At 36.9% G+C, this 24472-nt stretch overlaps 1 protein-coding gene across 1 annotated transcript in view; it reads left to right on the top strand.

Moving 5' to 3' along the window:
• Nucleotides 1–24472, top strand: part of ARHGAP42 (Rho GTPase activating protein 42) — a 172583-nt gene that overhangs the window by 19242 nt on the left and 128869 nt on the right. The window contains exon 2 of the mRNA XM_076328243.1: nucleotides 17946–18041. Coding sequence (XP_076184358.1) covers nucleotides 17946–18041 — 96 coding nt within the window. The remainder of the gene's footprint in view (nucleotides 1–17945; nucleotides 18042–24472) is intronic.

Here is a 24472-nt window from a genome sequence, read left to right as displayed (position 1 = left end):
ATTATGTACTATTGGTCAAAATACTATTTTGAAACAAATACTTAACCCTAAAAACTGGTTTTGAGGCCCTTGGCTTTTGGACTCTTTTTCCTTCATTACACCCTCCCTAGAAAAATAACAACCTATAGACAGAATGCATCTCTTCCTCTGCTCTCTCCCCCTTTCTTCCCGCTTCAGAATTCATTCTCAGGACTTGTTCTCTGTTTCAAGATACAGTGCTGAGGAAGAATTATATAAATTATGCCTTGTGGGGAAAAATTTGTTTTAGTAATTCCATACTTAAAAAAAATATGCCAGACTTTCTCCATACCCTTGGGAGTGAACACCCAGGAGAAGATGGTGAATGATATCTAGTAAAATATTTCCCCATTATGGCCTTTAGGTGTACCACGAGGAGAATTTTTTTGAAGATGTCAGAATCTTGTACTGTTAGAGACTTAATAGCTCTGCTCTTGTGTTTATCTTTTAAAGTGAAAAATTCCATAGCAAAAAGAGTGATCCTAGAACATTGTGAAAACATGTTCTGCAAAGGATGGAAGTATTTATCAAAGTTAAATTTCAACATAATTACAAAAATATATTATAAAAATGTTCTGTCACTTGTGCATACAGATTCCTGCAATGCTTAATTAAATGATCAAATGCTGTTTTTTAAAGGGCAGGTAATAAATACATTTTCTGTCTGTCACTTTTTAATGCAGACTATGTACTGCGTCTCTAGTATCTGTGAGTTTGTTACAGCAATCTTCATTCTACGTGTTATTTCCAGTTAATGCTAGGTCTATCATTCTGTAACTGTGCAGTTCTTATTGAAAGAAAAAAACGTATCTTGTATTTTGCAGGTTATCTTTTGTTACCTTGAATGTTGTCTGTGTTGCATAGCCTTCTGCATTTAATTTTAAAATAACTTGTGTCAGTGATAAGTTTTATCAGGAAGAGTTCTACCAGGCCCTGCTGCAGTCGTGCAGGCAATTGTGATAAGGAAATATTCAGGTAACTGTACTGTTTTAGACTATTGCAGTAAATGTACTCTTATTTAATTTTTCTTGCAATAATCATTTACGCATACACTTGAAAGTTATCAGAGCTTCAACCTGTAAGTCTTAAGAAGCCAAAATTCTCTCAAGCCCTTCTGCTTTGCTTACCTATGGGGAGATGATGAAAAACAGAATCTGACTATTATTCACACCCAGAAACGTGTTCTGTTTTTTCATTCAGTAGCACAGAAACATGAATTTTAAAATCACTTTGTGAGGTGTATTTTGGGAAGCTATATACCAACTAGTAAAGTTAGCAGCTGCATAATCTCTTAGCCACTGGAAAATTCAGTTTAAGAAGACTTCTTAACCTGAAAACTTTACTAAATTTTGCTGCTAAGGCAGAACTTTTGAGGGTTATTATTGGATTTTGTTTTTCTTTGAGGGAAGAGAAGTTTTGTTTTTTATGTTAGAAATAGGAGGGGGGGGGGGGGAGACAACCTGAGTGTCATTACTGAGAAATTGGCACTGGAAGTCACAGGTTTTTTTCTAAGTTTGACTTAGTTGGTGTTCTTTTTCTTAGTAACTGGTATGTATCTTTGTGGCCTCCAAAACCAATAGAAAAATAATGCTCAATGAGGCTATTTATGTCAAACTTCATATTAGTTCTCTTATCCATATTATTTATGATTACTGCTTCCCACACTAATTTTGAGCACAGTCTTTACCCAGTTGATAATTAATATTCCATGGTGATTTTTTTTTTCTCCTCATCCAGCCATTATGAAAATTGACAGCAGAACACACAAGATTAATTTATATATTTAGCTTGAGGGTATGGTATCAAAATTAAACTTCTTAGCTCTTTGGCTGCTAAGTAATGAGCGTAACCAACTTGCATTGAGGTAGCTCCAATTATATCAGTGTTCTGGGTTCTTGTCTGTGCAGAGTGGGTCCTAGGAGTATTGTTTTGTATTGAAAGGTGCTTGTAAAAGGATTTAGCGAGCCTGTCTTCATGAATAATTGGCTTGATAAGAGATGTTATGATACATTGTATGTTTAAGGAGCCAGAGAATCACAGTCCTCAATAGGTGAGCTATTACAGCAGTCAGCAGGAGTCATTATGGTCTTTCTTGACAATGTGTAGATTGGGAGTCCTTAATTTGGAAACAATTAACAAAACAGAATGACTCCTTTGGAGAAACTATGTATTGCCCTGCAAGTTAGACCCAAAGATATCTGTAACACCATCTACTTACTGGATGCTGTAATTTTAAATAAAAGAATTAAAATAATTTAAACAAATAACCTATTTAGTGCTATGTTTTTCTCCTCTTGAAGCTGGTATTTTAATGTGCTCTGTTTGCTTATGTCAAGGAAGCTAACATGAATGTTTTGGGAAGAAGGTGTTTTACTTGGCTACTCATGTAGTCTCTTGAGTAATTTAAAGATCATAGGCTGTTCATTGATTCATATTTACTTACGTGTTCAACTGGAGATGAAACAGGATTGCATTCAATACACACATTGAGCTCTGAAAGGACCATCCATTGCAGTTAAGCATTTTACATGCGCATGAAAAGAAAAAAATACTACATTTGGAAAACAGCGTCCAAAATCCAGACTACCATGTTTGTGCTCTGTCCGTTTGGTTCATATTGCTCGTTGTAAACAACAAGTGTTGCCTAGACTAACTGAAACTTTTTTCCCTACAGAGAATTTCAGTTCTGTTTTAAAAAGAATTGATGATTTCAGAATTGCATCCAGTTACAGAACTTGTTTCGTTGCTAAGAGTTCCCATGTTTTTATGAAAAGTATAATTTCATGGAAATGTTCCCGCTTGTGTTAAATGGAGGATAGAGAAGCCAATATGTTAAGTGCTGCTGGGCTTTTGAAATAGAATCTACAACTCCTTTAAGCCGCTTTTCATTGAGAAAAGGGAGAGGAGGGTGTGCTGGAATGGAAATCCAGCCAGCCAACAAACTGTGAGCCATGCAAAGCTTGTGTTCTAAGTGCAACTTCTTACGGCACGCTGGAGCAAAAATGATGTTATGGTGATGTCAGGGACATTCTGCAGTCAGTCTTTGGATAAAAATACAGTCCTAGGGTTAAACATCAATTTTTGCTTTATGAATACCTTAATAACAAATAACTGATTTGGGCTCAGAGCATTTCTATTTTTTTCTTCATCCTCCCAGTGGATTATTGACTTACTGACTTATTATTGACTTTTCCACTGTGTGTGGAAACAAGATGGGTGGATATTTTCCAACAGCATTGTTATCAGCTATTCCAGTGTTGTTTTGTATCTTTCAAGAAGGAATTTTTCCCATTTCACTTGGAGAAAACCTGTCCGGGCTTCCTCTAGAACTTGCATGCAAGCAAAGAAGCTTACTATTTTCTGTTTCTTCAGTATTCCCCTGAATATTGATTCTTGACATTGAGCTGTTATGAGGTTAGATTGAAATCTTAGTGGGAATTAATCTTAGTTAGTGGGAACTAACATGATTTTGCGAAAGAAGTAAAATTCTGCAGCACCTGACAACTAATGGAAACATTTTATATGCAAAACCCCTATATTAAAGTTATTAAAATGTAGACTGTTCTGATTAAGAAACATCAGAGTTTAATTGTGCAAACCTTAATTGTTCTGTCCTCTTTTTGTTCCAGTCGTCTTTTGTGTTTTTTTGTTTGTTTTTTTTTTTTTTTTTTAAGATGCTTGAACTAAAGTTTAGCAAGTGACTGTTAAGTAAGCAAACATGTTTGTGTGTGGTGTGTTCCTCATTTTTGTGGAGACTGACTTGAAACAGATACAGAGCCCTAGCTGCTGCAGCTTGAGTAACTGGACATTCTGTAGGGCCTGCATTAAATGGATCAAAACAAGGTTGTGTTGCGCTTTTTTTTTTTTAATGAAATTAGGGTTTTCTTGTCTCCTTTTAATATAAAACTTTATTTTTTAAAATTATGCCCCCTTGGAAGAAAAAGTGGCAGCTTTTGTGGGGACAGGGAAGTGTGAGGAGCTGCATTCTTTCCAGCTCTGGTTAGCGTCTCCTGGTCTGAAGGAATGGCATCTGAAATAATGGGCATGAAACAGGGACCTGCAAGGGTCCGCCTAATCACCAGTTCAGTGTGTGGCCTTAGGCAGTCTTGCTTTCAGCATCTCCATCTGTCAAATAGGGTAATGGTGCTGCATATGACATAGAAATATCCTTCTTTTACTGTCTTTCTAGACTTGGCTTGCATGGAAGCTGAGATAATTCTGTGTTCATTACAGACATGGATCGTGTGCAGTAAGCAGTAGTGGGAGGAGAAGAGGAGAGAGCAATACTGAACTCTGAGGAAAAAACAAGTATCGAATAGCTGTCCACGTAGTGGCCGCCCTCATGCTAAGAACGAAGTTAGGAAAAGTTTTGAATGAAGAGGGTGCATATAATGTGTGTGTGAAAGCACAGAGTGTGAAAGCTGTATAATCAGTCTTCATTTAAGTCATTTGGGCTTGGTAGCCCAAGTCAATGTTTGTCAGCTATTTATTTATTAATGCAGTTATCTTTACTGTTAAAAGTTATGCTTAGCATACCTCATAGCACAAACCACTAAACAGGTCCTTGCTGGAAGAATTACAGCCTTGTAATATGACTAAAGGCATAGTGGTTTACCTACTCTGGCTCTGGAGCAGTTAACGATGATATAGCCTCCAGCTACCCATCATTGCTTATCCCCTGGAGAACATCTCCCATGGTTCAGCCAGCAAGACAGAACATCTTCATGATCCATAATTTTGCAGCGTTAACTCAGCTCTTCCTCCTTCGTTGTTGACTGTTGCTAAAATAGGTGGCTAAAGAGTGCTTACCCACGATGGTGTATTGGCTCATCCATGAGAGTGATAACCTACTAGCAGATGGTGGTTACCAGCTAACGGTGTCTTGAGTCATTCAAGCTATTGCAAAATGTACGTGTCCAAATCTTCCTACAAAAAGCATAAGAACGACCATGCTGGGTCAGACCTGAGGCTTATCTGGTGTTATATCCTGTCCCTAGATATGAGTAGGTGCTGTGCTGTGAGTTGTGGTTTTCTCTCACACACAGCACTGGCTGCCTAGGGTAGAGAGTAAGAGCAGGCAGAATGTAGTGATGCTTCCGCTGCCTCTTGCGGTTTGGGGCTTGAAGATTTCATGAGCGAGGGGTTATGTCTTTAATAGCTCTCGGTGGATTTTTTCTTCTGTGAACTTGTCTAGTCCTTCCTTGAACCCACAGAGATTTTTAATATCCATAGCATCCGGTGGCAGGGAGCTTCATAATTTAACTATGCATTTTACGAAAAAGCATCTTTCTTTGTTTTGAGCTTGCTTCGTGCTATGTTAGATAGCCTTTTGTTTTCACTTTGGAAGAGACAGCCACCATTTCTGTACTGCTTGTGATTTCATAGAACTCAAACAGCTTCCCAGTTGTCTTTTTCAGGTTGATGACTGTGAGTGTGTTTCTTTAAATAAGATAGTCTTACCATTATTTACCTTTGCCTCATTTCCCTGTACCTTTCCCAGGTACTTTGGGATGGTGTCAAGGAGTAAGACAAAATCAGTACATAATGTTTAAATGCAGGTGTCTCATGGATTGATGGAGTGGCGTTAATGATATTTCTGTTTCTGTTCCTTTTTCCCGATTTCAAATAATTACTATAATAACTATATTTAACTTGTTTCTTGAACAGGCCCGAGTGTAGAGTAATGAAAAAACCTAGTTATTATTTATCTGTTTTAGTGACAAGGTCTCATTCGTGAGTGATAATAATTAGTTTAGAACTCATTACACATGCTGTAATATAAACACTATTAGTACTAATGGATGGTAAGATTATTAATTAAAGGATATCACTCTGCCAGGAAGATAACAAGAAGATGTTGTCATATGTTCCTAAATCTTTTTGTGACAGGAAAGTAGAACAAAATTTTAGAGAATTAAAAAGTTTAAAAAAACAGTAAATGAAATATGTAGAGAAGCCTAGTTGGTCCTTCTTCCAAGTTATTTGACTTACGAAAAACTAGGCAGACTTCAGCAGAAGGCAAGATTATTAGAGCTCCTTATTTTTGTCTGAGAATTTAATTAAGTAAAAGAGTCCAACGAAATGAATGTGAGGGATATTTCTGTTTTTCCTGTAGAATGCGACGAGCCTGTTCTTTGAAATAGTTTTGTACATAGAGAGAAATTTAATATGATTACTGCTTTTTACAGGGTTTATTCCTTGCCTTCTTTGGCTGAATGCAATGAAACTGGAAAGTATGTAAGATACAAAAACTATTTCATAACTGTTAAGGAAATAGTCACATGCAAATTGGAGTTAACTCCAAACTCCTTGGGAACACTTGATTCCCAAGCTGTACAAACAGGAGCTCACCTGGTGAAACAGATTTGTAGTTGTGCATTTCATTATTTAATGAAGCATTTTTCGTTTGGCTGATTTCCTCCCCCCCCCCCCAATTATCCACATGTAGGTATTTTGGTAAGAGATTTTTGAGTTTAGGATACTGCAAGTCATTGAATTTAAACCCTCAAAAATGTATCTTTAAGGCTTTGAAGTGCTTTCATGGCTCTCATCTCTGTATTTTCTGAATTCCTTTCATATTTTGAAGGTATAAGAGGGTTTAACTAGCATATTAGGCTAGTTTGCTATATAAAACTCGTGTTTTGGTATCCATTCTCCCTAAGTAGTGAGAAGTAGCTACGTAATGAATGGGCTCTGTGATAGACTCTCTGAGTACAGGAAACTCCTTTAGGCCAAATTTGGTAAAGACATTTAGTGCCATTTAACTTCACTGGAGAAAATCCTGCTTGATTTGGGGTCTCAGTTCTGTCCTCCGTGTCTGTAAGTGTGTATCTGACTCTCTAAACAAATGTTACTTACATCTGTTTGTGTGTGTGTCTGTGTTAGGAAAAAAACCCCACACAACCCTGTTATGTGCAATACTGAAGTTTGTATGACTGTGATACTAGTTGTCTGATCAAAGGAATCTAATCAAGTGTTGTATTCCTGAGCTCTAAGAGCCTGAAAGAATTTCATATAGAAAGTGTTTCATTTCCTTTAAAGCAAAGTGGTAGGTTTTTTTTTTTAATGAGCTAAATATACACATTTTAATTTTTTTACCTCTCCTCCTCCTTCTGTTCTTACAAAACATTTTACTTTGTTGCCCAAGTGCAAAAAACTTTGCCAGGAAGAAGGGTGAGCAAAGCTTCTGTTTCCCATGACCCTCAACTCTAATGTTGTTCCAAGAGCTCACTACTTACAAATGCCTTGATAACTGCTTTCATTCCTTTCATCCCTCCCCCGCCATCCAGCGCAGGCCAATGTGACCGATCCTCCTTTGAGCAGCTCCCTTTGCAGAATAGGGGAATCTACTTAATGTAAAAATCATGGCACATAAAAGCATTTAAAGATACACTGCAGAAATTTTTACAGCTAAAGATCTGCATGATAATTGCTGCAGTGATTTATTCTTGGTTTTCCTAGAAGCAGTTTCTTAATAGCTCCCTGTTCATACCAGAACTGACTAACCCTGTTTTTTATTTTTTCCCCCAGTTACATATTTGCGTAGGGGTAGTAGTGGGGAAATTGGATTTCATTCTACACATACACGTATGCAGCACAGAACTGGCAGAACTGATCTTGCCCAAATAGTCAGAACTGCAGCTCCTTACAAATGCGTTGCAACATAGACTTTAATTATATTGTGACATTACATTATCATATATTGCTTTGTGTTTCATGTTTAAAATTTCTTTGGATGCATGGTAAGACTAAGAACAAACAGAGAAAACTGTATTTTAAAATACTACTGAAAGACAGTCTGATGCACCAATACCTTAAGTTGCACTAGAAATCTGGGAATTCCCATGTTTTTTCTGGCAACTCCTTGGTTGCCAGACAGGAAGTCACTCTGCTTTTTCAACCTCTGGCAGCATCTGCTCTTAGTTTCTCTGTCCTTTTTTTGTGGTGCTTCTCTGCCTGCTTACTGCTCGCCATCTCTGGGATGTGCCAGGAGGAGTGAGAAATGACACAGCAAGCCTGATAAACTGTGTTTCAATGAAAGAGGCTGCGGGGGAAGACTGGGCTGTGGACCCAGCTCCCTGGAAAAGGCTGACACCGTTCTGGGAAATAAACATCCATGGGGTGGGGGAAGAATGTGGAAGATCGTGAAAGAGCATTTAAAATCCCCAGAAGGAGCCAGAGAAAGTATGTTGAGGGTCAAAGCAAATTTGCAGGGAAGAAAGTTTAGGAACCTAGGATGGATAATGGAGTGGTAGAAAACTATGCAGAAGTTAAAGTAAAATGATATGGGAGAAGATATGAAAGACTAACCAAAAAAAAAAAAGAGAAAAAATGTGTAGGGGGAAAAAAGTTAACATTCTAGCCTTTTCCAGTCCTTTAGGATTTCTATGTAATCTTACACTAATGCTGCTGCTTTAAGTTGTTTGTCATTCAAATGACTGTTGAAACAAACCTGAAATTAAGTGTATTTGAAAAAGGGAGGAAAACCGGCATGTATGCAGTGTTTGATGTTGGTCAAACAGTTCTACATGGCTGTGTGCCCTTGAATTGGATACCTTGGTGTGCTGTCTACATTAGTACTACAGACATCTGAAAGAGGTTGTACACTTATATCTGAGATTTTAGAGCAGCCTTGAGTTACACCAACTTGAGACGTTGCACAAGGCTCTCACCAGTATTAATGTTAATATCCTTTTGTAGTGTGAGAATTAATGTATAACGAAGACTACATGAACAAAAGATTTCATCATGTGGCTCAGCCAGAACATCTTGTGTGCCACCATGACCTGGACCCTTTATTAAAGTTGGAGACCAGCAAACTGCATCTCTCTGGGAAATGTAGCAAAATGTACTGAAAGGCAGTAGGCTTAGGAGAAGAATGGTATACGGCCCTCAACTGTAAGCAACTTGAATGTCAGATAAATCTTTAAACGAGGAGGAGGGTAAGGAGTGATTATTTACTGTATGTTATATCAGATATAATCTTAGCTTCTTCTCAGGTATGTTTCATGTGCTTTACTGAGTGGTTTAAAAGTTAGGCTAAAGAGTTGAGAACTTCCTGGTACAGAACTATGGAATAGTTTCATCAATGGACACAGGGAAAATATTGGAAGAGTACGGGTGAGTGAGTACTGATTTTCAATTATTTGAGAATGGAAGAAAGCAGGGAAATGTGCTTGTTTTCAAAGATTTCTTCTTCTCTAACAGAGAATAAATACTGGAATATTTCAGTATTGGAAATATTGGAATACCTACTGGGGATCTTGGCCAAAAAGCTTACTGAATGAAAATAAGCATATCTGCAAAACTGGCATTGTATAGAAATGTTTTGGTTTGAGTGTAGTTTAGAAAAATATAATAATATGCTAGAAATAGTACTAAGTTATACCCTACAGCCAATCTTTATCATTTCAAAAGTAAAATGAAACCAAATGCTTTCTGAAACTTTTAGCCATATTTGTGGAAAATATTCAAAAAATTGCAATTGGTAGCAAAGGAATTTTTTCTGTTCTGCTTTTAACCATGAGATTAGTCACTTGTAAAGGTTTTACTTTTGCATTAATTCTGTGAATATGGTTTGATTGGAAGGTTTAGACTCTAGTAATTCCCTGCATAGTCAGTTTATTTTCTGATCAAATGCAGCAGTATTGTTAACAGCCTTAGAAACTAAAATATTGAGAAAGAAAGGATTTTGTTGTAATGAGAAATAAAATACAAGAATGTGGGAGTATCGAAACAAAAGAAAATGACACCACTTAATATGGCAAAGAGCTATGAAGTTATATATGTACCTTAACTTTAGAGAAGCAGATGTGCAGTACATACTGTGTGGTGTCCTCCACATTGATGGTTATAGGGCATACATCTTTAGTTGCATTTCCATTCTTTCATGTATTTATAACTATGCAAAGTCAAAACAAGTTAGTCGTCGTATAGTCTTTACAGCTTTTGCATACTAAACTAAAATTCAGTTCTTTTTGTTCTTCTAGTTATGTGAATAAGGTTAGGTTTCCACACCTACAGATGAAGTGAGTTGGGGTAAGGAGAGGAATAGCAAAAAGAGGGATGGAATATTACCAACACTGTCTTTTGACTGTATAACATTATTTGGTTCAACAGTTATGTTTCTGGGAAGTTCTAGTATGATTTTATCAAGTAAGCATGCAAATGTGGCCTAAAAAAATCCCCCTCTCATTAAACATCAGTGTTCTGTTCTTGGGGGTGTCTTTTTCAAGAATGTGTTGGATTTAGTGCTTAACCATAGAGAAACACTAAGAATATCCAGAGTACTGTACAAGTTTTTAATATAAGGAAGTTGGGACTTAAAAATGTTGGTATGAATAGCTATGAAGTTTGTAGAAGATACAGTCTTTTCAATAGCTCTTGCATCATAGTGTTAAGAAAGTGGGGATTTTGTTGCATTTGATCAAGGGGATTTCTCAGTGCTTACTAGAATGAGAAAGTAAATTGTGCACTTTTCTCATGGAAATATACATGAGTAAGAAAATGACACTGAAAAATTTCAAACTGCTGTAGTGCTTTATTTAACCCCAGAGGAATGCAGCAATGCATGGGCTATATGTTAACATATTCTGCTGATGTCCTTTCCCTGGAGATTATGAGAAAGAAATTAGCTTCCCTGAAATTAAGAGCAAAACACTAAGCCTCAGGTGGAAAAGTAATGTGGGATTGTTGGGGTAGAGGGTTGTTTATTTTAGTTGGTTATTACTGTTCCATGAATAGCAAGTTGGTAAAGAATATACACCAATGAAGCTAGCAAATAAAGAGGATAAAGAGTTCATTGACAGCAAAAATGAAAGACTGTGTCAATACAGAGCAATGGCCCTTGTGCTGCAAAATCTTTGGCACTGGGCTCTGGATTCTGTATTCCCTTGTGGTCTTTTCTTGTGGCTTCTTTAGAAGGCATTATGGCAAGTGGCCAGCATTAGCTCCATCTGCCCCTGCAGATAGCCTCTCCTCTGTGCCAGCTTGCCCTGTGTTTTGCCAAATTAAATTCTTCTGCAGAAATTTGGAAAAAATGTGATCACTCATAAGATGAAAGGGCTTTTTTTTTCCTTTTTTCTTTTTTTTCTATGACAATCAGAAAAGTTAATTTGATCCACAAATTAATTCAGCTGACAAATAAAGAAAAACAAGTATGTGTGTATGTAAATAATTTCATCAAATAGAATTCTAAAAGTAGAAGTCCCATGGACAATATTCCATGCAATGGTATAGACTATGAACCATGTGTGGTAAGAAAGACTCTAGTATTGAAAGCCACTTGAAACCGAAAATGGCAGAAGCTGTATCAGCTGACTATACAGATTTTTGTGTGTGTTTAAAAGACATGTTAACATGCATTTTAAATTGCTTTCTAACTATAAGTGATATGGGCACGTGTTATGGTGGTGATGTTTTATTAAGCTGGGGTTACCTGTTCTGGCAGCAAAACCCAGAATTCTTTTCATGTACAGTTGAGGGAATTAATTGCAGTACTGAGATATGTGCCAACATCTGCATGCTCAGCATTGCTGCTTTGGGCTAATCTGTAAATCCTTTCCAGGTCCCCTTGTCTGTGCTGACCTGCTATCATATACATTATGAACTTGGAAGACTTTCTGTAGGCGACAGTTACCCACGGCCATTGATTTTCATTTATTTTTTATTTTAAAGCAGTCATGAGTGATGAAGAGTGGAAAGAGGTGAAAATTGTGAAGAAAATGCACTTTGGTGCTGTTTTCTGAATTAAGACCACCAACTGGGGAGCTGGGATTTTTAATGAGAAAGCCCTTAAGGCAGGAAGAAATTTGAAATATAGTAGTGATATATGCAATCTTGTATGATCACTGCTTTTAACTGCTTAATCATTCATACTGCCTAAATATAATTGTACTGCCAGCTGCTGTGTTCACAGTCTATGATGTGGAAAAAGATGTCCCACTGTGACATGTTCTAGTTACAATCAAATTGACTGTAGCAAACACAGAAGCTGTTGAAGTTCAGTGCTTCTCAGTGGGGTGCTCTTGTTCCTCCAGCTTATTTCTGGCTGTTGATACAGCTCGCTTCCATGAAGCTCGTTTCCATATAAAATAACAAAACCAAGGCAGTTCCAAGTTCATCTTCACAGTAAAGAAGCATGTCATGAAGTATTTGAGGAGACGTATCTCACAAGTATTTTTCTGGATAAATAGTGTTTTACAGATTTGTACTTGTAATACTGAAAGCCCTTTTTTCACTTGTATGAATTTTTAAATGTTTCCTTGCTTCTGTCATCTGGTGCAGTAAGAGTGCTGCAAATCATGCTCATAGATGCTGTTTCACAATAATAATGCCTCTGTTATAAATCTACTTTTTCAAGTGTTTAGATAACGTAACCAGGAAAATTGTTTATAGGATGATAGTTGCTTATGAAATAAATCAAGAAAATAAATTTATTTGTAAAGCAATTAAAAAAAAAACCAACAACAAACCAAAACAGTGACTCATTTTCAGGTACTGAGGAGTAAAAGTCAATGAACTAGATAAATGGTTCTACTGCATTTCAGCATGCCATTTTATCAAGTGCTCTAGCAATATTGTTCAGTTTCTGCTGTGTTTTATTCACATATTACATCTCCTTAATGCTCGGTTTTGTTGGGTAGCTTGGGTTTTAATAAACCTATATGTCAGTGCATGACCAAATGAGATAGCTCATCAACCATGGCACTGCAGTGCATCTAGTCATATCTGGTAGCGGAATCAAACTGCCCAAATGTTTGAAGCACCGAAGGTGACTGTACGTGGTCTCCTTTCCAGTCTTCAACTGTCCTGAAATTCAGCTGACTGAAGAATTGCCTCTAATATGCTGCCAGCTCAGCCATCGCCCCTTTGCTTCTGCTGTCTTTGAAGCCATACGGTAATAACTAGCTTTGTGTCAGATCACCAGATATGTTGCTGTTACTATTTTAGCCGGAGCATCTGTTGTTTGAAGTCCCATTTACTGCATTCCAGCTGGCGCTCAGGGGTTCATTTAGGCATGTGTAGTCTTCTCACTAGATTTCAACTGCTGTTTTTCTTTATTAACCCAGTGCATGATACCAAGCTTTTCCAGGATGATTGACATCAGTCAGGAAGAGTGTTGGTTATTGGAACTCCATTTGCTAATGAAGTCATCTTTGTAAGTAAGGAAGTGGAAAGACTTTGGCTTTGATGTATTTGCTGAGAACAGTTTCTTGCAGGCTGTTACTAGGGTAGGGATATGGGTCCTTTGCAAGCGTGTGAAGTTTCTGCTTTTGGAGCTTGTTTGATTCCCATCAAAAGCTTGGGCTTTCTTCTCTTCTTCCAGCCCTCAGACTAGCAAAAACAAACAAACAACCACCTCCCTACCCCAACCAAAAAAAATTCTTTGTGCTTACCAACTTGTAGAAATCTTGGCAAGTTTCCTTATCTGTAGAACTTGATCCTTGTTGTGAAGGGCTGTGCCAAAACTAATACACTCATTCTTTCGTCCTTCAGGTAATAGCATCCGTTTCAACACTTTGTTGCAATGTATTGTTCTTGCCTCCTCCTCCTCAAGGCTCTATATAAGAATTTATTTTATGATCTGTTTAACAAATCTAGGACAAGAAAGTTAAAGAACAATTCTAGTAATACAAAGGGACTGCATCATAGTTTTTATCATCCTATATCTAGCATGTAAGGCCCTATCTAAAGCCTAAAATAAGTTAATATATTACAGTTCAAATTAAGTCCTCCCTTTTGGCAATTTGAAACAAAGTGAATCTTAAATAAACCTGACTTCTAGGATAATGCAATTTTTTTCTGCATTTTTATTGGGTAAATATGTGTTAAGCAGATTAATCAAAAATGTAAAACTTCAGGAAGAAGTACAATAGAGTAACGCATTTCCTGATTCCTCTGTGACTTTCCTGAATGAATGATGACTTCTATTATTCCTCCATTAGTATTATGATACTGATGGCTGGTATTGTATGTATCCATATTTAATACTGGTGTTACATTACTTTCTTGTGGTTAAGCTGCAATTATCCTTTTATAGTTTCCGGTCACATTGTAGTATGCTTCTTTTAGTACTTCCTCTGTCAGAGTTCCACAAAAAAAAAAAATCTTGCTGCCAGTTGACTTGCTTCAACCCTTACTAAAACAGGCAACTGTCTCAGTTATCTCCTTCCACTGACTGTCAGTAGCATTTAGGTGGCTACTCTTGACTATATGCCTCACTGCAAAACTGAACTGAATCCTCCTTTGGAATTGGGGAAAACAGGGAACAAAAGGTGCAGGTCAGTACTGTCAGAAAATAAATGTTAACAGAATTGCTGGTTAGAAATTTACCCCTCTGGCAACTGAGGGATAACAGAGTGCGTTTTCACTCTTTTGCTGGCACCCAGAGAGATTACTCTATTTGAGTGCCTGCAGAAAAGCACGGGCAACAACATTTATGGTGGTATTGTGACTTTTGAGCAGCCGTCCTTCCCTGGATGGTAGACTTGTACTGTCAGTCAATAAAGCTGAGAAGGCTTTTATAAAACTTAGAAGATCAGTTGACTCTGCTCGAAAGAGAATTTCTGTCCTGGGCTAAGTGAAATATCCTAGTTCATGTGGACTCCATGAAAAGAGGGACATGACTATCAAGATGTAAATGTTAGAAGATGAGTAAGAATGACTCTTGTAATGCCACATAGCTTGCAGATGATAAAAAGGTGATTTGTTTGGTGTGGTGATTTAAGGAGCAGGATGTATTGAGGGCTCTCTGTGACGTTAAGACTCTGGGATATACAGTGATAAGTGACATCTTGTAAAGCTAGACCATCTCTGCTCCATCTCTCTGCTCTTTTCATTTTTTGTTCAGACAAGATAAGATGGTAGTGATATCATTTGCCTCTTCTTGACTGAAGAGGCAGTTGCTCTTAAATCTGATTTAATTCCATTTTGAATCTTCATATCTCTTACAGGAGGCCTGCTTATTGCACAACTGGTCCTTTCTGTGACTAGGTGAATTTTGTAATCAAGTAAAGTGATGATGCTCCTAAGAAAGAAATTGATCAATATAACTAATTACACCATTTGGTCCAATGTTGGTGGTTCAACTGTGATGTTGAGCTTTGAGTTCTTACAGAGTAACTCCTATTACAGCCTTTATAGGAGGCTGTCGAAGTAAGCTGGAATTTTCTGTAGAATAATATTTTTTATATTTTCAGGTAAAATTAACTTTGTACAGAACCTGTAAATTAGTGTCACAGGAAACATCTGACCTTGGAACTTCATTTTATTCCTTGCTACACTGAACAGCTTTAACCTTAATATGGTATCTTCTAATACTTTCAAGCTATTAGGATAGGTCTCATATAGAGGCAGAAATCTCCAAATGGTATCATTCTGGATGATTTTATCAAGTTATCTAATGAGCTCTGTAATTCTTACTACATTCTTCATATCCACTGTTTCTGAGTCTGGTTAAACATGCCTCCTTCAGGTTCAAAACGTATAAGCATTGACACTGTCTGATTTGCTGACACAGTGAAAGAGAGATCGGCATCTGTGTATGACTAATCCAGGATATAAAATGGAGACTCCACCTTGGATATTTTTATCATTTGTTTTCCTTTCCCTTGACATTTGTTCTACTGAGCCCTGCACGTGTGAAAGAGTGATGAGGAGAGTCCATGCTCCCTCATTTCCTTTCACATTCACAGAGACGCTGGTCATTGTGGGCAGCTATTAGATTGTCCAGAGGAAATAAATCTGCATTCCTATTAGTGATAGTTAATTTTTACATTTCAGTGTACTTGCAGTATAGAATCTGTTTCATTCAATCACCTTAAGGCCATATCATTCCTTCTGGCATCAGTTGGTATGCAGCAATTTTATAGAAGGGTTTAGGACTCAGTGTAGTAACTTGGTGGAAGAGCCAACAATAAAACTCTGTTTCTTCCCTTTAAACTCAAAGCATCCTGTTGCGAACAAATTCAAGTTTAGGTCTTTCTAACAGCTGTAGAACAATCAGTTACTTAGATATCAAAGATGCTGTATTTGCATAAAACGGAGTGCTTCAGCTTATGAAGATCTATTTTGTTTTCATCTATACAAACAGTAGGAAACACTTTGTGTTTAGCATCTAATTTGTTAATACATTTAATAATATAATCTTCATGTACAGCATGATAGGAAGTGTTCAGTAAGGATGCAGTAATTCTGGGGAGCATTCTTTCCTGTTTTCCATGCTTTCTATCAAAAAGATACAGAATTTGTTTACCCAGTTCTTTACACCCTAGTTATTTATCAGATAAACATATGGAATTCCTTACTAATACAAGAAAAAAATCTGTTTGTGTCTGTATTGTCTAAAGACTGCTGGTCCTGTTGTTGGACTGATGTATTCTATATCTGCATGTAAAAATATGAAAGCAGCAGGCACTGAGTAAATACAGGGGTAGGGCAAAATCGTGGTTGGGATTCTGTTGCTTGATAGTGGTTACTTTTAACTAAAAAAAAAAAATTCAGTTGTCTTACCGTGTGGATTTTTATTTGGAGGTGTTTGAAAGATTTTCAACCCTTATTTCATTTAGGATAGTGGAATGGTTCTTACTGTTGGAGATTGTTCAAATTTAAATGACACTTTTTTCTTTTTTGGTGTGTGTCTTGATTTAGGACATTAGGCCAATTTGTGTGTTTATATGCTAGGTTTTATTCCTGCCAGGAAAAAGGTTAGCCTTCTAATTTTGTGTCCAGCATTGAGTAAATGAGTATTTATGGCTTTACAATGACAGAGGGTTAAGGAAATCACAGAATCACAAAATGGCTGAGGTTGGAAGGGACCTCTGGAGGTCATCTGGTTCAGCCCCCCTGCACCTAGAGCCAGTTGCCCAAGACCATGTCCAGAAGGCTTTTGAACATCCCCAGGGATGGAGACAGATACATGATACTTTTGAAGCAGAATTTATGACTTGGCTTTTGTTCATAACTTATTCTTACCATGACTTTTGATGAGATTTAGCAGATATTAGAATCTTAATTGCCAATTTTCCTAGCTTCAGAATAGATACCACAGATATGTCCTCTAGGACATAGAGAATTGTTGCTGGTTCTCTGGGCTCATCGGGACTGGTAGCATTTTTAAGTCTTGACCGAGTTCATTCATTATCACATTCATCTCTGCATTTGCCATTAGTATACCTAAAAAAGAAAAGAACAGATTTATGTGGTTACATTGATATTCTGTATTTACGATTTTTTTGTTGTTGTTGCTGTTGAAGTGTGTACAATTCTAATGAAATTTTATGCTATGAAGTTTGGATTGCTTTGACATTTCTTTGGTCCGAAGTTCCACTCTGTGTAGTTCAGTGAAAACAGTGCTCATAATCAATGGACAACTTAGTTGATTGGCAAGTACTTGGGGTTTTGTGGGTTTTTTTTCCCTTCAATTTCTTTTTACAGAGATTTTACATAACACTGTATAATGTGTTAGTGTATTAGAACAGTTAGAATGTAATTCTTTTGATAATGTTTATGAAAGAAACTGTCATGAGCTTTATTTTAATCTGCAAACTAATCTTGTGGTATGTTAAACAACAGTGGTCTACTTACATATGCAATTTACCACTAGACATTAATTTCTTATAATAATGTCTTTTTCTTTTTTCAAGAAGTATAACAGTTCTTCAGTTGTCAACGTAATACCTGTATTAATGTTTGAAATCTGGCATCAGCGTGTTTCGTAGGTTTCTGGGATATCTCAGGTACTTTGATTTTGAAATGGTGATGGGGATTTTGAATGAAGTTACTGTCCAAAAAAGATACTAGAAAGGAAACTTTGTAAACAGAAAAAATGTTTCATACAGAAGTGCATGAAACCTTGCTCCAGTGAAGTTGTAGTGGAGTAATTCTGATTTTCTTTTTTTTTTTTTTCCGTTTTTCTTGAATTTTAGATTTATCCATGGCAGTGCAAAAATTTTCACAGTCTTTACAAGATTTCCAGTTTGAGTGTATTGGAGATGCTGAAACTGATGATGAGATTAATATTGGTAAGTACGTTCTGTGCTCTGGTTGGAGTAACATTTTATATTGTTTCTTACATAATTAATATGATATCACAAATATAGTGGGGCAGTTCACAGTTTTTGTTAGGGTTTTTTTTTTTAATGGAGCATGCAACAAAAATAGAAAAAAATCAGTAAGTAGAAATCATGTAAGAGTTTAAAAATACATGTCAAAAGACTATGTCTTCATGACATAGCTTGGTTCATTGTAGAGGAAAGTATTCAGCAGTACTTTGTCAACTGAGTCAACTGTAAATCTCAATTCTGCTGCTATTTTTAATTTGCAGCCAGTTTTCTTTGGGATACTAAAAGGTACACAAGTTTCCTATGAAATAACATAAGTCTGCAGAAAACACTTAAGTGCCTAGTAAGACACAGGAAGTATTTAAGGGTCTAAAACCAGGAATATGTTCTTTACAACTTGTGCATTCCTAAGTATATAGTTGTCTGAACTTTTGCCAGTAAAATTTACTAGCTGCTTAATGTTCTGCCTCTGTGCACACCCAGAACTTCTGCATTAGCAGAACTGAACAGCTCAGCTTGTCTTGAACATAAGACTCTTTAATATCATCAAAATATTCTTCCCTCAGCAGACTAATCCTGGAAACATTTCCAGGATTCAGAAGTTCAGCCATTCTTTACTGCAAGGCATTGCTGTGGTTGCAGTGATGATTTTGGGCAGTAGCGCAGCAGCTGGAGTGCTCTAGCTCCTGTTGGTGAGAAACTTGGACTATAATCCATCTTCGGAATGGCTAAGTTCATTGTCATGAGTCTTACATACCACATGGCCCCCGTGTCCTTCCCAAAACATCTGAGAGGAAGGAAGATGGTTGTTAAAGAGTAGTTGCTTCTAAAAATAAATAATTTGGCAGTACAAGAGGGAATGTAGGACTTTTTAGTATTTTTTAAAAAAGATCTATGTAATGTAGAGAGGAAACTCAGATTTAGGCTTTTCCAAGTGTATCTCTTACCATAACCTCTTTTCAAGTCTTCTCTCACCTCAATATTTCCCTTTTCCTGACTGAGTTACTACTAATCATTGGACAAAAGGTCTGAGCTGCTTGCTTTCACTGGCAGGGTTTGCCTCACCCTCACCCTACAACATTGTGATAGTTAGGAGACTGTCATCAAAGATGACTGGTATTTGGTCACTGTCTTCCACTAACCTTTGGCAGGGAGGTGGGAGGGGAGGGTTGATTTTACTGACACGTAAAAGTAGGGGAGTGAAACCACTGAAGGGCTTCTACTCAGATATAAAACTGCATACATTGTTAAGGTGTATCAAGCTTGGAAAGAGACAAAAAATGAATGGTGTGTATGTACTTTTTGGCATTCTACATATTACTTCTTGGCTGTTAAAGTCACCTTGTACGTATTTTATGCTTTTAAATCTACAGTATCTCAGTTATATGTCTTAGATTTGGTCAATAACTATTTTAGAGACATAAGGTCCTCAGTCACCTCACTTTAAATACAAAACAAAGACAACTTTTGTTTTACTTGTAACCTAAATGTAGCAAAGAAAAGATATTTTATTGTTTGGACATTAAACAGGCATTTAAAACTATTTAGGAAAAAAACAGAGTTTATGAAGCTTGACAGGTGATTTATTTCACTTGGAGCTTCAAAGAAAGGATTTCTAGCTTCTAAAGCAGCCATTGCCTAATGGATTGTCATGTACATCAAAGAAGCTTATAAGAGTAAAAGGTAAACTGACAGGAATCAAATTCAAGTCTAACAGAGCTTGAATGATACTGTGTGCTTTTATAGGGTAAGGCTCAATTTTTGATCTCCCTAGAGCAGTGGCCTAGAATTTATCTGTATCTTGAACATGCCCCAACAAGCTAGATGTTTGCTTATCATCAAAGACAGCTTTGTATGGATGAATCCCACTCTCTGTGCCTCCTTCTGCCTTCACCTTCTTTTTTTAAGAATATCTATGACTGTGCAGGCCACGGGAAGTTTTACTTCAGTCTGCAGTGGTACTCTGACTTGATAAGTTTTGTAAAAAAACTACCGTATACATAGGGGCTTAATACAGGAACTACATTCTGAAGATTTTAAAATACATTTCTATTTCAAGCTTAGCATTGGAAATCCACCCTAACCCACCTTAGTGTTGGAAATTCAACCTCTGAATAAGGCTTCTTCTGTCAGGATGTGATTATTTCTGTTAAAAAAAAAAAAAAAATCAACTTTTTTCAAAATTGAAGTATAAGTGATTTTTTTCTATTTTTTTTCTTGTCAGTAATAAGTATTTGGAACTGAGTTGATAGCTCCATGAACTTTTTTTTTGAGGCAATACTAGAGTTGAAGGTCTCTGTTCAGTAACTAAGCACAACATAATTTTTTTTTGCTTTTTTTGCCAACCTGAGCTCTAATTACAGTATTTAGTTTTATTTGTGTTTCCTGTAACCTGTGCCTTTTTAGATGCTCTCTTTATACAACTCATTTATGCCAGTAAGCCCATTACACAAAATACATGAGAAGTAGTTTTAGTTAAGCTCCATGACACACTCAATATAAACAGAATTATGATGGTGTTCTTCATATTTATTTTAATCCATCTGTTATTTAATCCAGTAATTTATTTGTGTTTTTGTTTTCTTTTAATTCCTATCTTTGTTTCCTAATTTTTATGATTTCTTACTTTTTATTTACAAATGTTTAATTCTTCCATAGAAGTGGTGGTGTTCTTTGACAAAAAAATCTACGTGTCTCTTTGTGGCTGTATAATGCATTTTAGGTAATCTTTCCAGGTTGTTGCAAGTTACCCAGATTTATCTACATAGCCACTTTCAGATACAACGTACCCAGTTTAGAGTCAGACATTTTGTGCATGGGTTGTAAGCTATTCCCCTGACTTTCTTGAATAAGCAGACTGGCTTGTTCCTCAAATCATCTACAACTTCATTTTTTTAAAACAGTGAACATCAAAGGATTCGTGCTCTAAAAAGCTTTTTCAGATTATCAGATATTTGCCAGCAAATTAGGTTGGGAAACAGTGCTCCACAGCTTTACTAGCTTTTCTCATTAAAAAATAAACAGCAACAATTGTCAGTGTTGTCTCTTCCTCTGTTTTGAAATGCACGTGGCAGCATGTGATCTGCAGCAATGCAAGGGCCATAATACTTGATAGGGCCATACTAATTGATAGTAGAACATGGATATTAGCTCCAGTTGCATGTGATTCAGCCAAGCTGTAATTTTTTTGTGCCATTGAAAAGTTATGCAGAAAGGGGCATCTTTAAAGCAAAAATAACATGATGAATGACAGTGAATCATTAATACTAAAAAGGCATAGTAATGAATGTTTGATGTAACTTACCCTTACGCTGAGAAGGGTGTTGCTTCCCCCATTTTACCAACAACTGTGCTTTCCTCAGTCTGAAATAGCCAAGAGTTGACAACACTTTGCTATTCAGTCTTTTAGACGTACCACCCTGTGCACAGTTACTCTCAGCCCCCTTTGCAATTAATATTTTGCACAAAGATTAAATACTTTAAATTGACAATAAATGAATGTAAAGGAGGTCAGTCATTTGTCATGCCCAGTGAGAGTTTTGTGCAAAACAGATGCATGATTTTTACATGTTTCAAACCTTATAGGTAACATAGAATGTTACACAGATGGGATAGGTGCAAAAACTATGTTTTTAACGAACAAGTGTCTTTTTCCTCAGTATACACTGTGCAGGCATAAATTTTGCAAGGAGAAGGTTTGCCCAGCTCCTCCTTTCCTAGTATTATCCAGCTTGTGTCACCTGATTCCTTCCCCAGGAATCTCCCTGTTTTTATCCTCTTTTCTTTGTTTGTGTTATCTGGATTGTGGCTGATACAGATGAAAATAATGAACATTATTATTTAACTCAATGGAATTCTGTCCTGTTTCTTTAACAAGTTCGTGTCTATTTTGTATTATGGCTAATTATAGATCAGTGAGATTTAATATCATCAGTGTAAGACCATGCTCTTCATAATTAAAAGAAACCAAGACAAATAAATACATTCTGATATTCTGGCATTTTACTTTAGTATCTTTTTTATTAGTGTGTGCTATTTAGGAAAAAGCACTGAAAGGCATGTGTATTTCACTCTGTCACTGCTGGTTTTGAATTTTTTTTTTCCCCTGAAGAGAATTATGTTATGACAGGTATTTCAGGTAGCATCAGATGCTTGATTTAGGAATGTAATAGAATTATGATGATCTATGAAATCATTATTAATTGAGCCATAAGGAATAGGTCAGAAGTTCTAAAATGTGGTATCTTTCCTTGTGGGAACTGAATTCTCCTCTTGCTGCTAGCAGTTGTGGCTCATGGGATTTTTGCTGACTCACACCTCAAGTCGTTCATGGGTTGATTAAAATTGCTAGCAACTAACCATCTACAGAACTGCTAACTCATACCAGCCAATTATGTTGTATACAGCAGTTAGTTTCAAGTTGAACTTTGAAAAATCAGCTAAAATGTACTGGGGAGAAAGAACTTTAAGGAAAAAAAAAAAGGGGGAAAAAAAAAGAAAAAAAACTTTAACAGTAGTTGTTTGTTACAGTCCACTACTGTGTTCTTAAGGCTCTCTTGTTTGAGTTGAGCAATGATGCCAGAAGCTCAGTCTTCTTTTTTGCTTGTACTGGGCATCCACATGCACAATGCTTTTGAGTTAGCAGCTGCTCTGCCCTCTTGGAGAGCCTGTCAGAGGACAAGCATCCTGTCTTTCAAAGCAGCAAATAGATCTGTCTTGGGAAATTTGTGTATAAAACTACACAAATAAGAGAAAAAAAATCAGAGTTTCCCTCCCCCCATCTCTCCTAACAATGTAAAAGATTAATTAAGAGCTGCCAAAATCCATTTTTTTTTTTTTAATGGTACAAACTGCGCATACAATGTTCTATGAAAAGGAAAAAAAAAAAAGATTTATAGGAGCTTTATGCCTGCCTAAAGTGTGTGGAGGCAAATCTTGACAAATCAATCTGTGGACACAGTAGTCTCCAAGTTAGGAGAGACTCTTTTGGAGCCACTCAGAGGCTAATCAGGAACCTCGGAAGGTAGCTGTCAGGCTAGTCATGATTTCAAGCCACTGTATCTCTATTGTTCGTGGTATGCAATGGCTTCTTGAATTTGCCTGGCTGTTTTGGAATTATTTATTACATGCCACTGAGCCACCTACAGTAGTCTGAATCACTTGGATATCTTAATGGTCATCTCCTTAATCACTTGAGGTTAGCTCTGATGTTCAAGAAAGTTGTTCTTAGGGTTAATATTCTACCTACTTTGCACTGAATTCCCATTCGTCACCGGGTTTCTGAATGGAGTTACCAAATACCAAGTAAGTCTAAAATGAATTCCAGCGGCTCAGGTCTACTACTGCCTTATCCAAACCAAGGAAAGAGGAGGATCTTGCCACCACCTTGAGGGTAGACTTCTGGGGGTGGATTTTTTTAGCGTAGGCATCATCCCAATAACTTTTGTAGTGCTTGAGTTTGTTGACCCTGTGGAACATATTAGAGACAAGTGTATTTACAAAAGGTGGGGGTTTGGGGGATGGGTGAGGAAGGGTTGAGTGCTGAATTAGCATAGAAAGCTATTTGCGACTCAGAGTGAATTTGCATAGAAAGATTGTATGCTGTTTTTCCACAGTAGTTACCTGCCTAGATTTGCCAGCTCTTTTTCCTCCAGTTGGAAGAATGAATTTTAAGATTAACTTTTTAGGTGACCTTCAAAGCAACTTTGCATAAGCTACTTGTAAGATCTGAATCACAGGACGGAGTTCTGTGGTACTTCTATTGGACTATTTTTATCTACAAAAGTTAAACAGTAACAAATTATGGGAGGAACTGGGCACAATCAGGGTGTGTGAAATGCCTAAAGTATTTGTTTAAAATCTGTAAAATCTGTTCCTACCATTATTATTTTTTTTTTAATCCCTGTTGCATATTTAAACAAATGCCACCTGTTTCCGGAAAGCTATTGTTTCTTGACTCCAAGAAATCAGTGATTTTATGCTAGTGCTAGGATCCCACAGAGGCTTCAAAACAGCATCTGCACCAGAAAGAGAAGGTTGGCATTCTGTTGGTCCAGCCCAGAGCTCTTGTCCTTGCTGTGGAAGGTCAAATGAGGCTGACAAAGCAGGAAATAAAATAATGTTGCAATAGGCCCTTATCTGTGCAGGAGAGGAAAAGGTAAAATAAGATCATCAACACAGGCCTTGTTTTTTCTTCTCCAAGATACATATCAGAAGGTTCTTAGAGTTTGCATGCTTCATTCCCTGTTACCTTAAGATGCATATTCAAATGAAAAAAATTAAATTGGGGTGGCTGATGCAGTTACTGCCCTTCCTGTCTGTTCTACCCTTCTTCTGTGGCAGGAGTAGTAGCTGGATGTGAAGTAGGAGATCTCCTGAGTCACTGCAGTTTA

Source organism: Aptenodytes patagonicus, chromosome 1 (genome assembly GCF_965638725.1).
Source record: "Aptenodytes patagonicus chromosome 1, bAptPat1.pri.cur, whole genome shotgun sequence".
In the NCBI taxonomy this organism is placed as follows: domain Eukaryota; kingdom Metazoa; phylum Chordata; class Aves; order Sphenisciformes; family Spheniscidae; genus Aptenodytes; species Aptenodytes patagonicus.
This window is presented reverse-complemented; position numbering and strand designations above follow the sequence as displayed.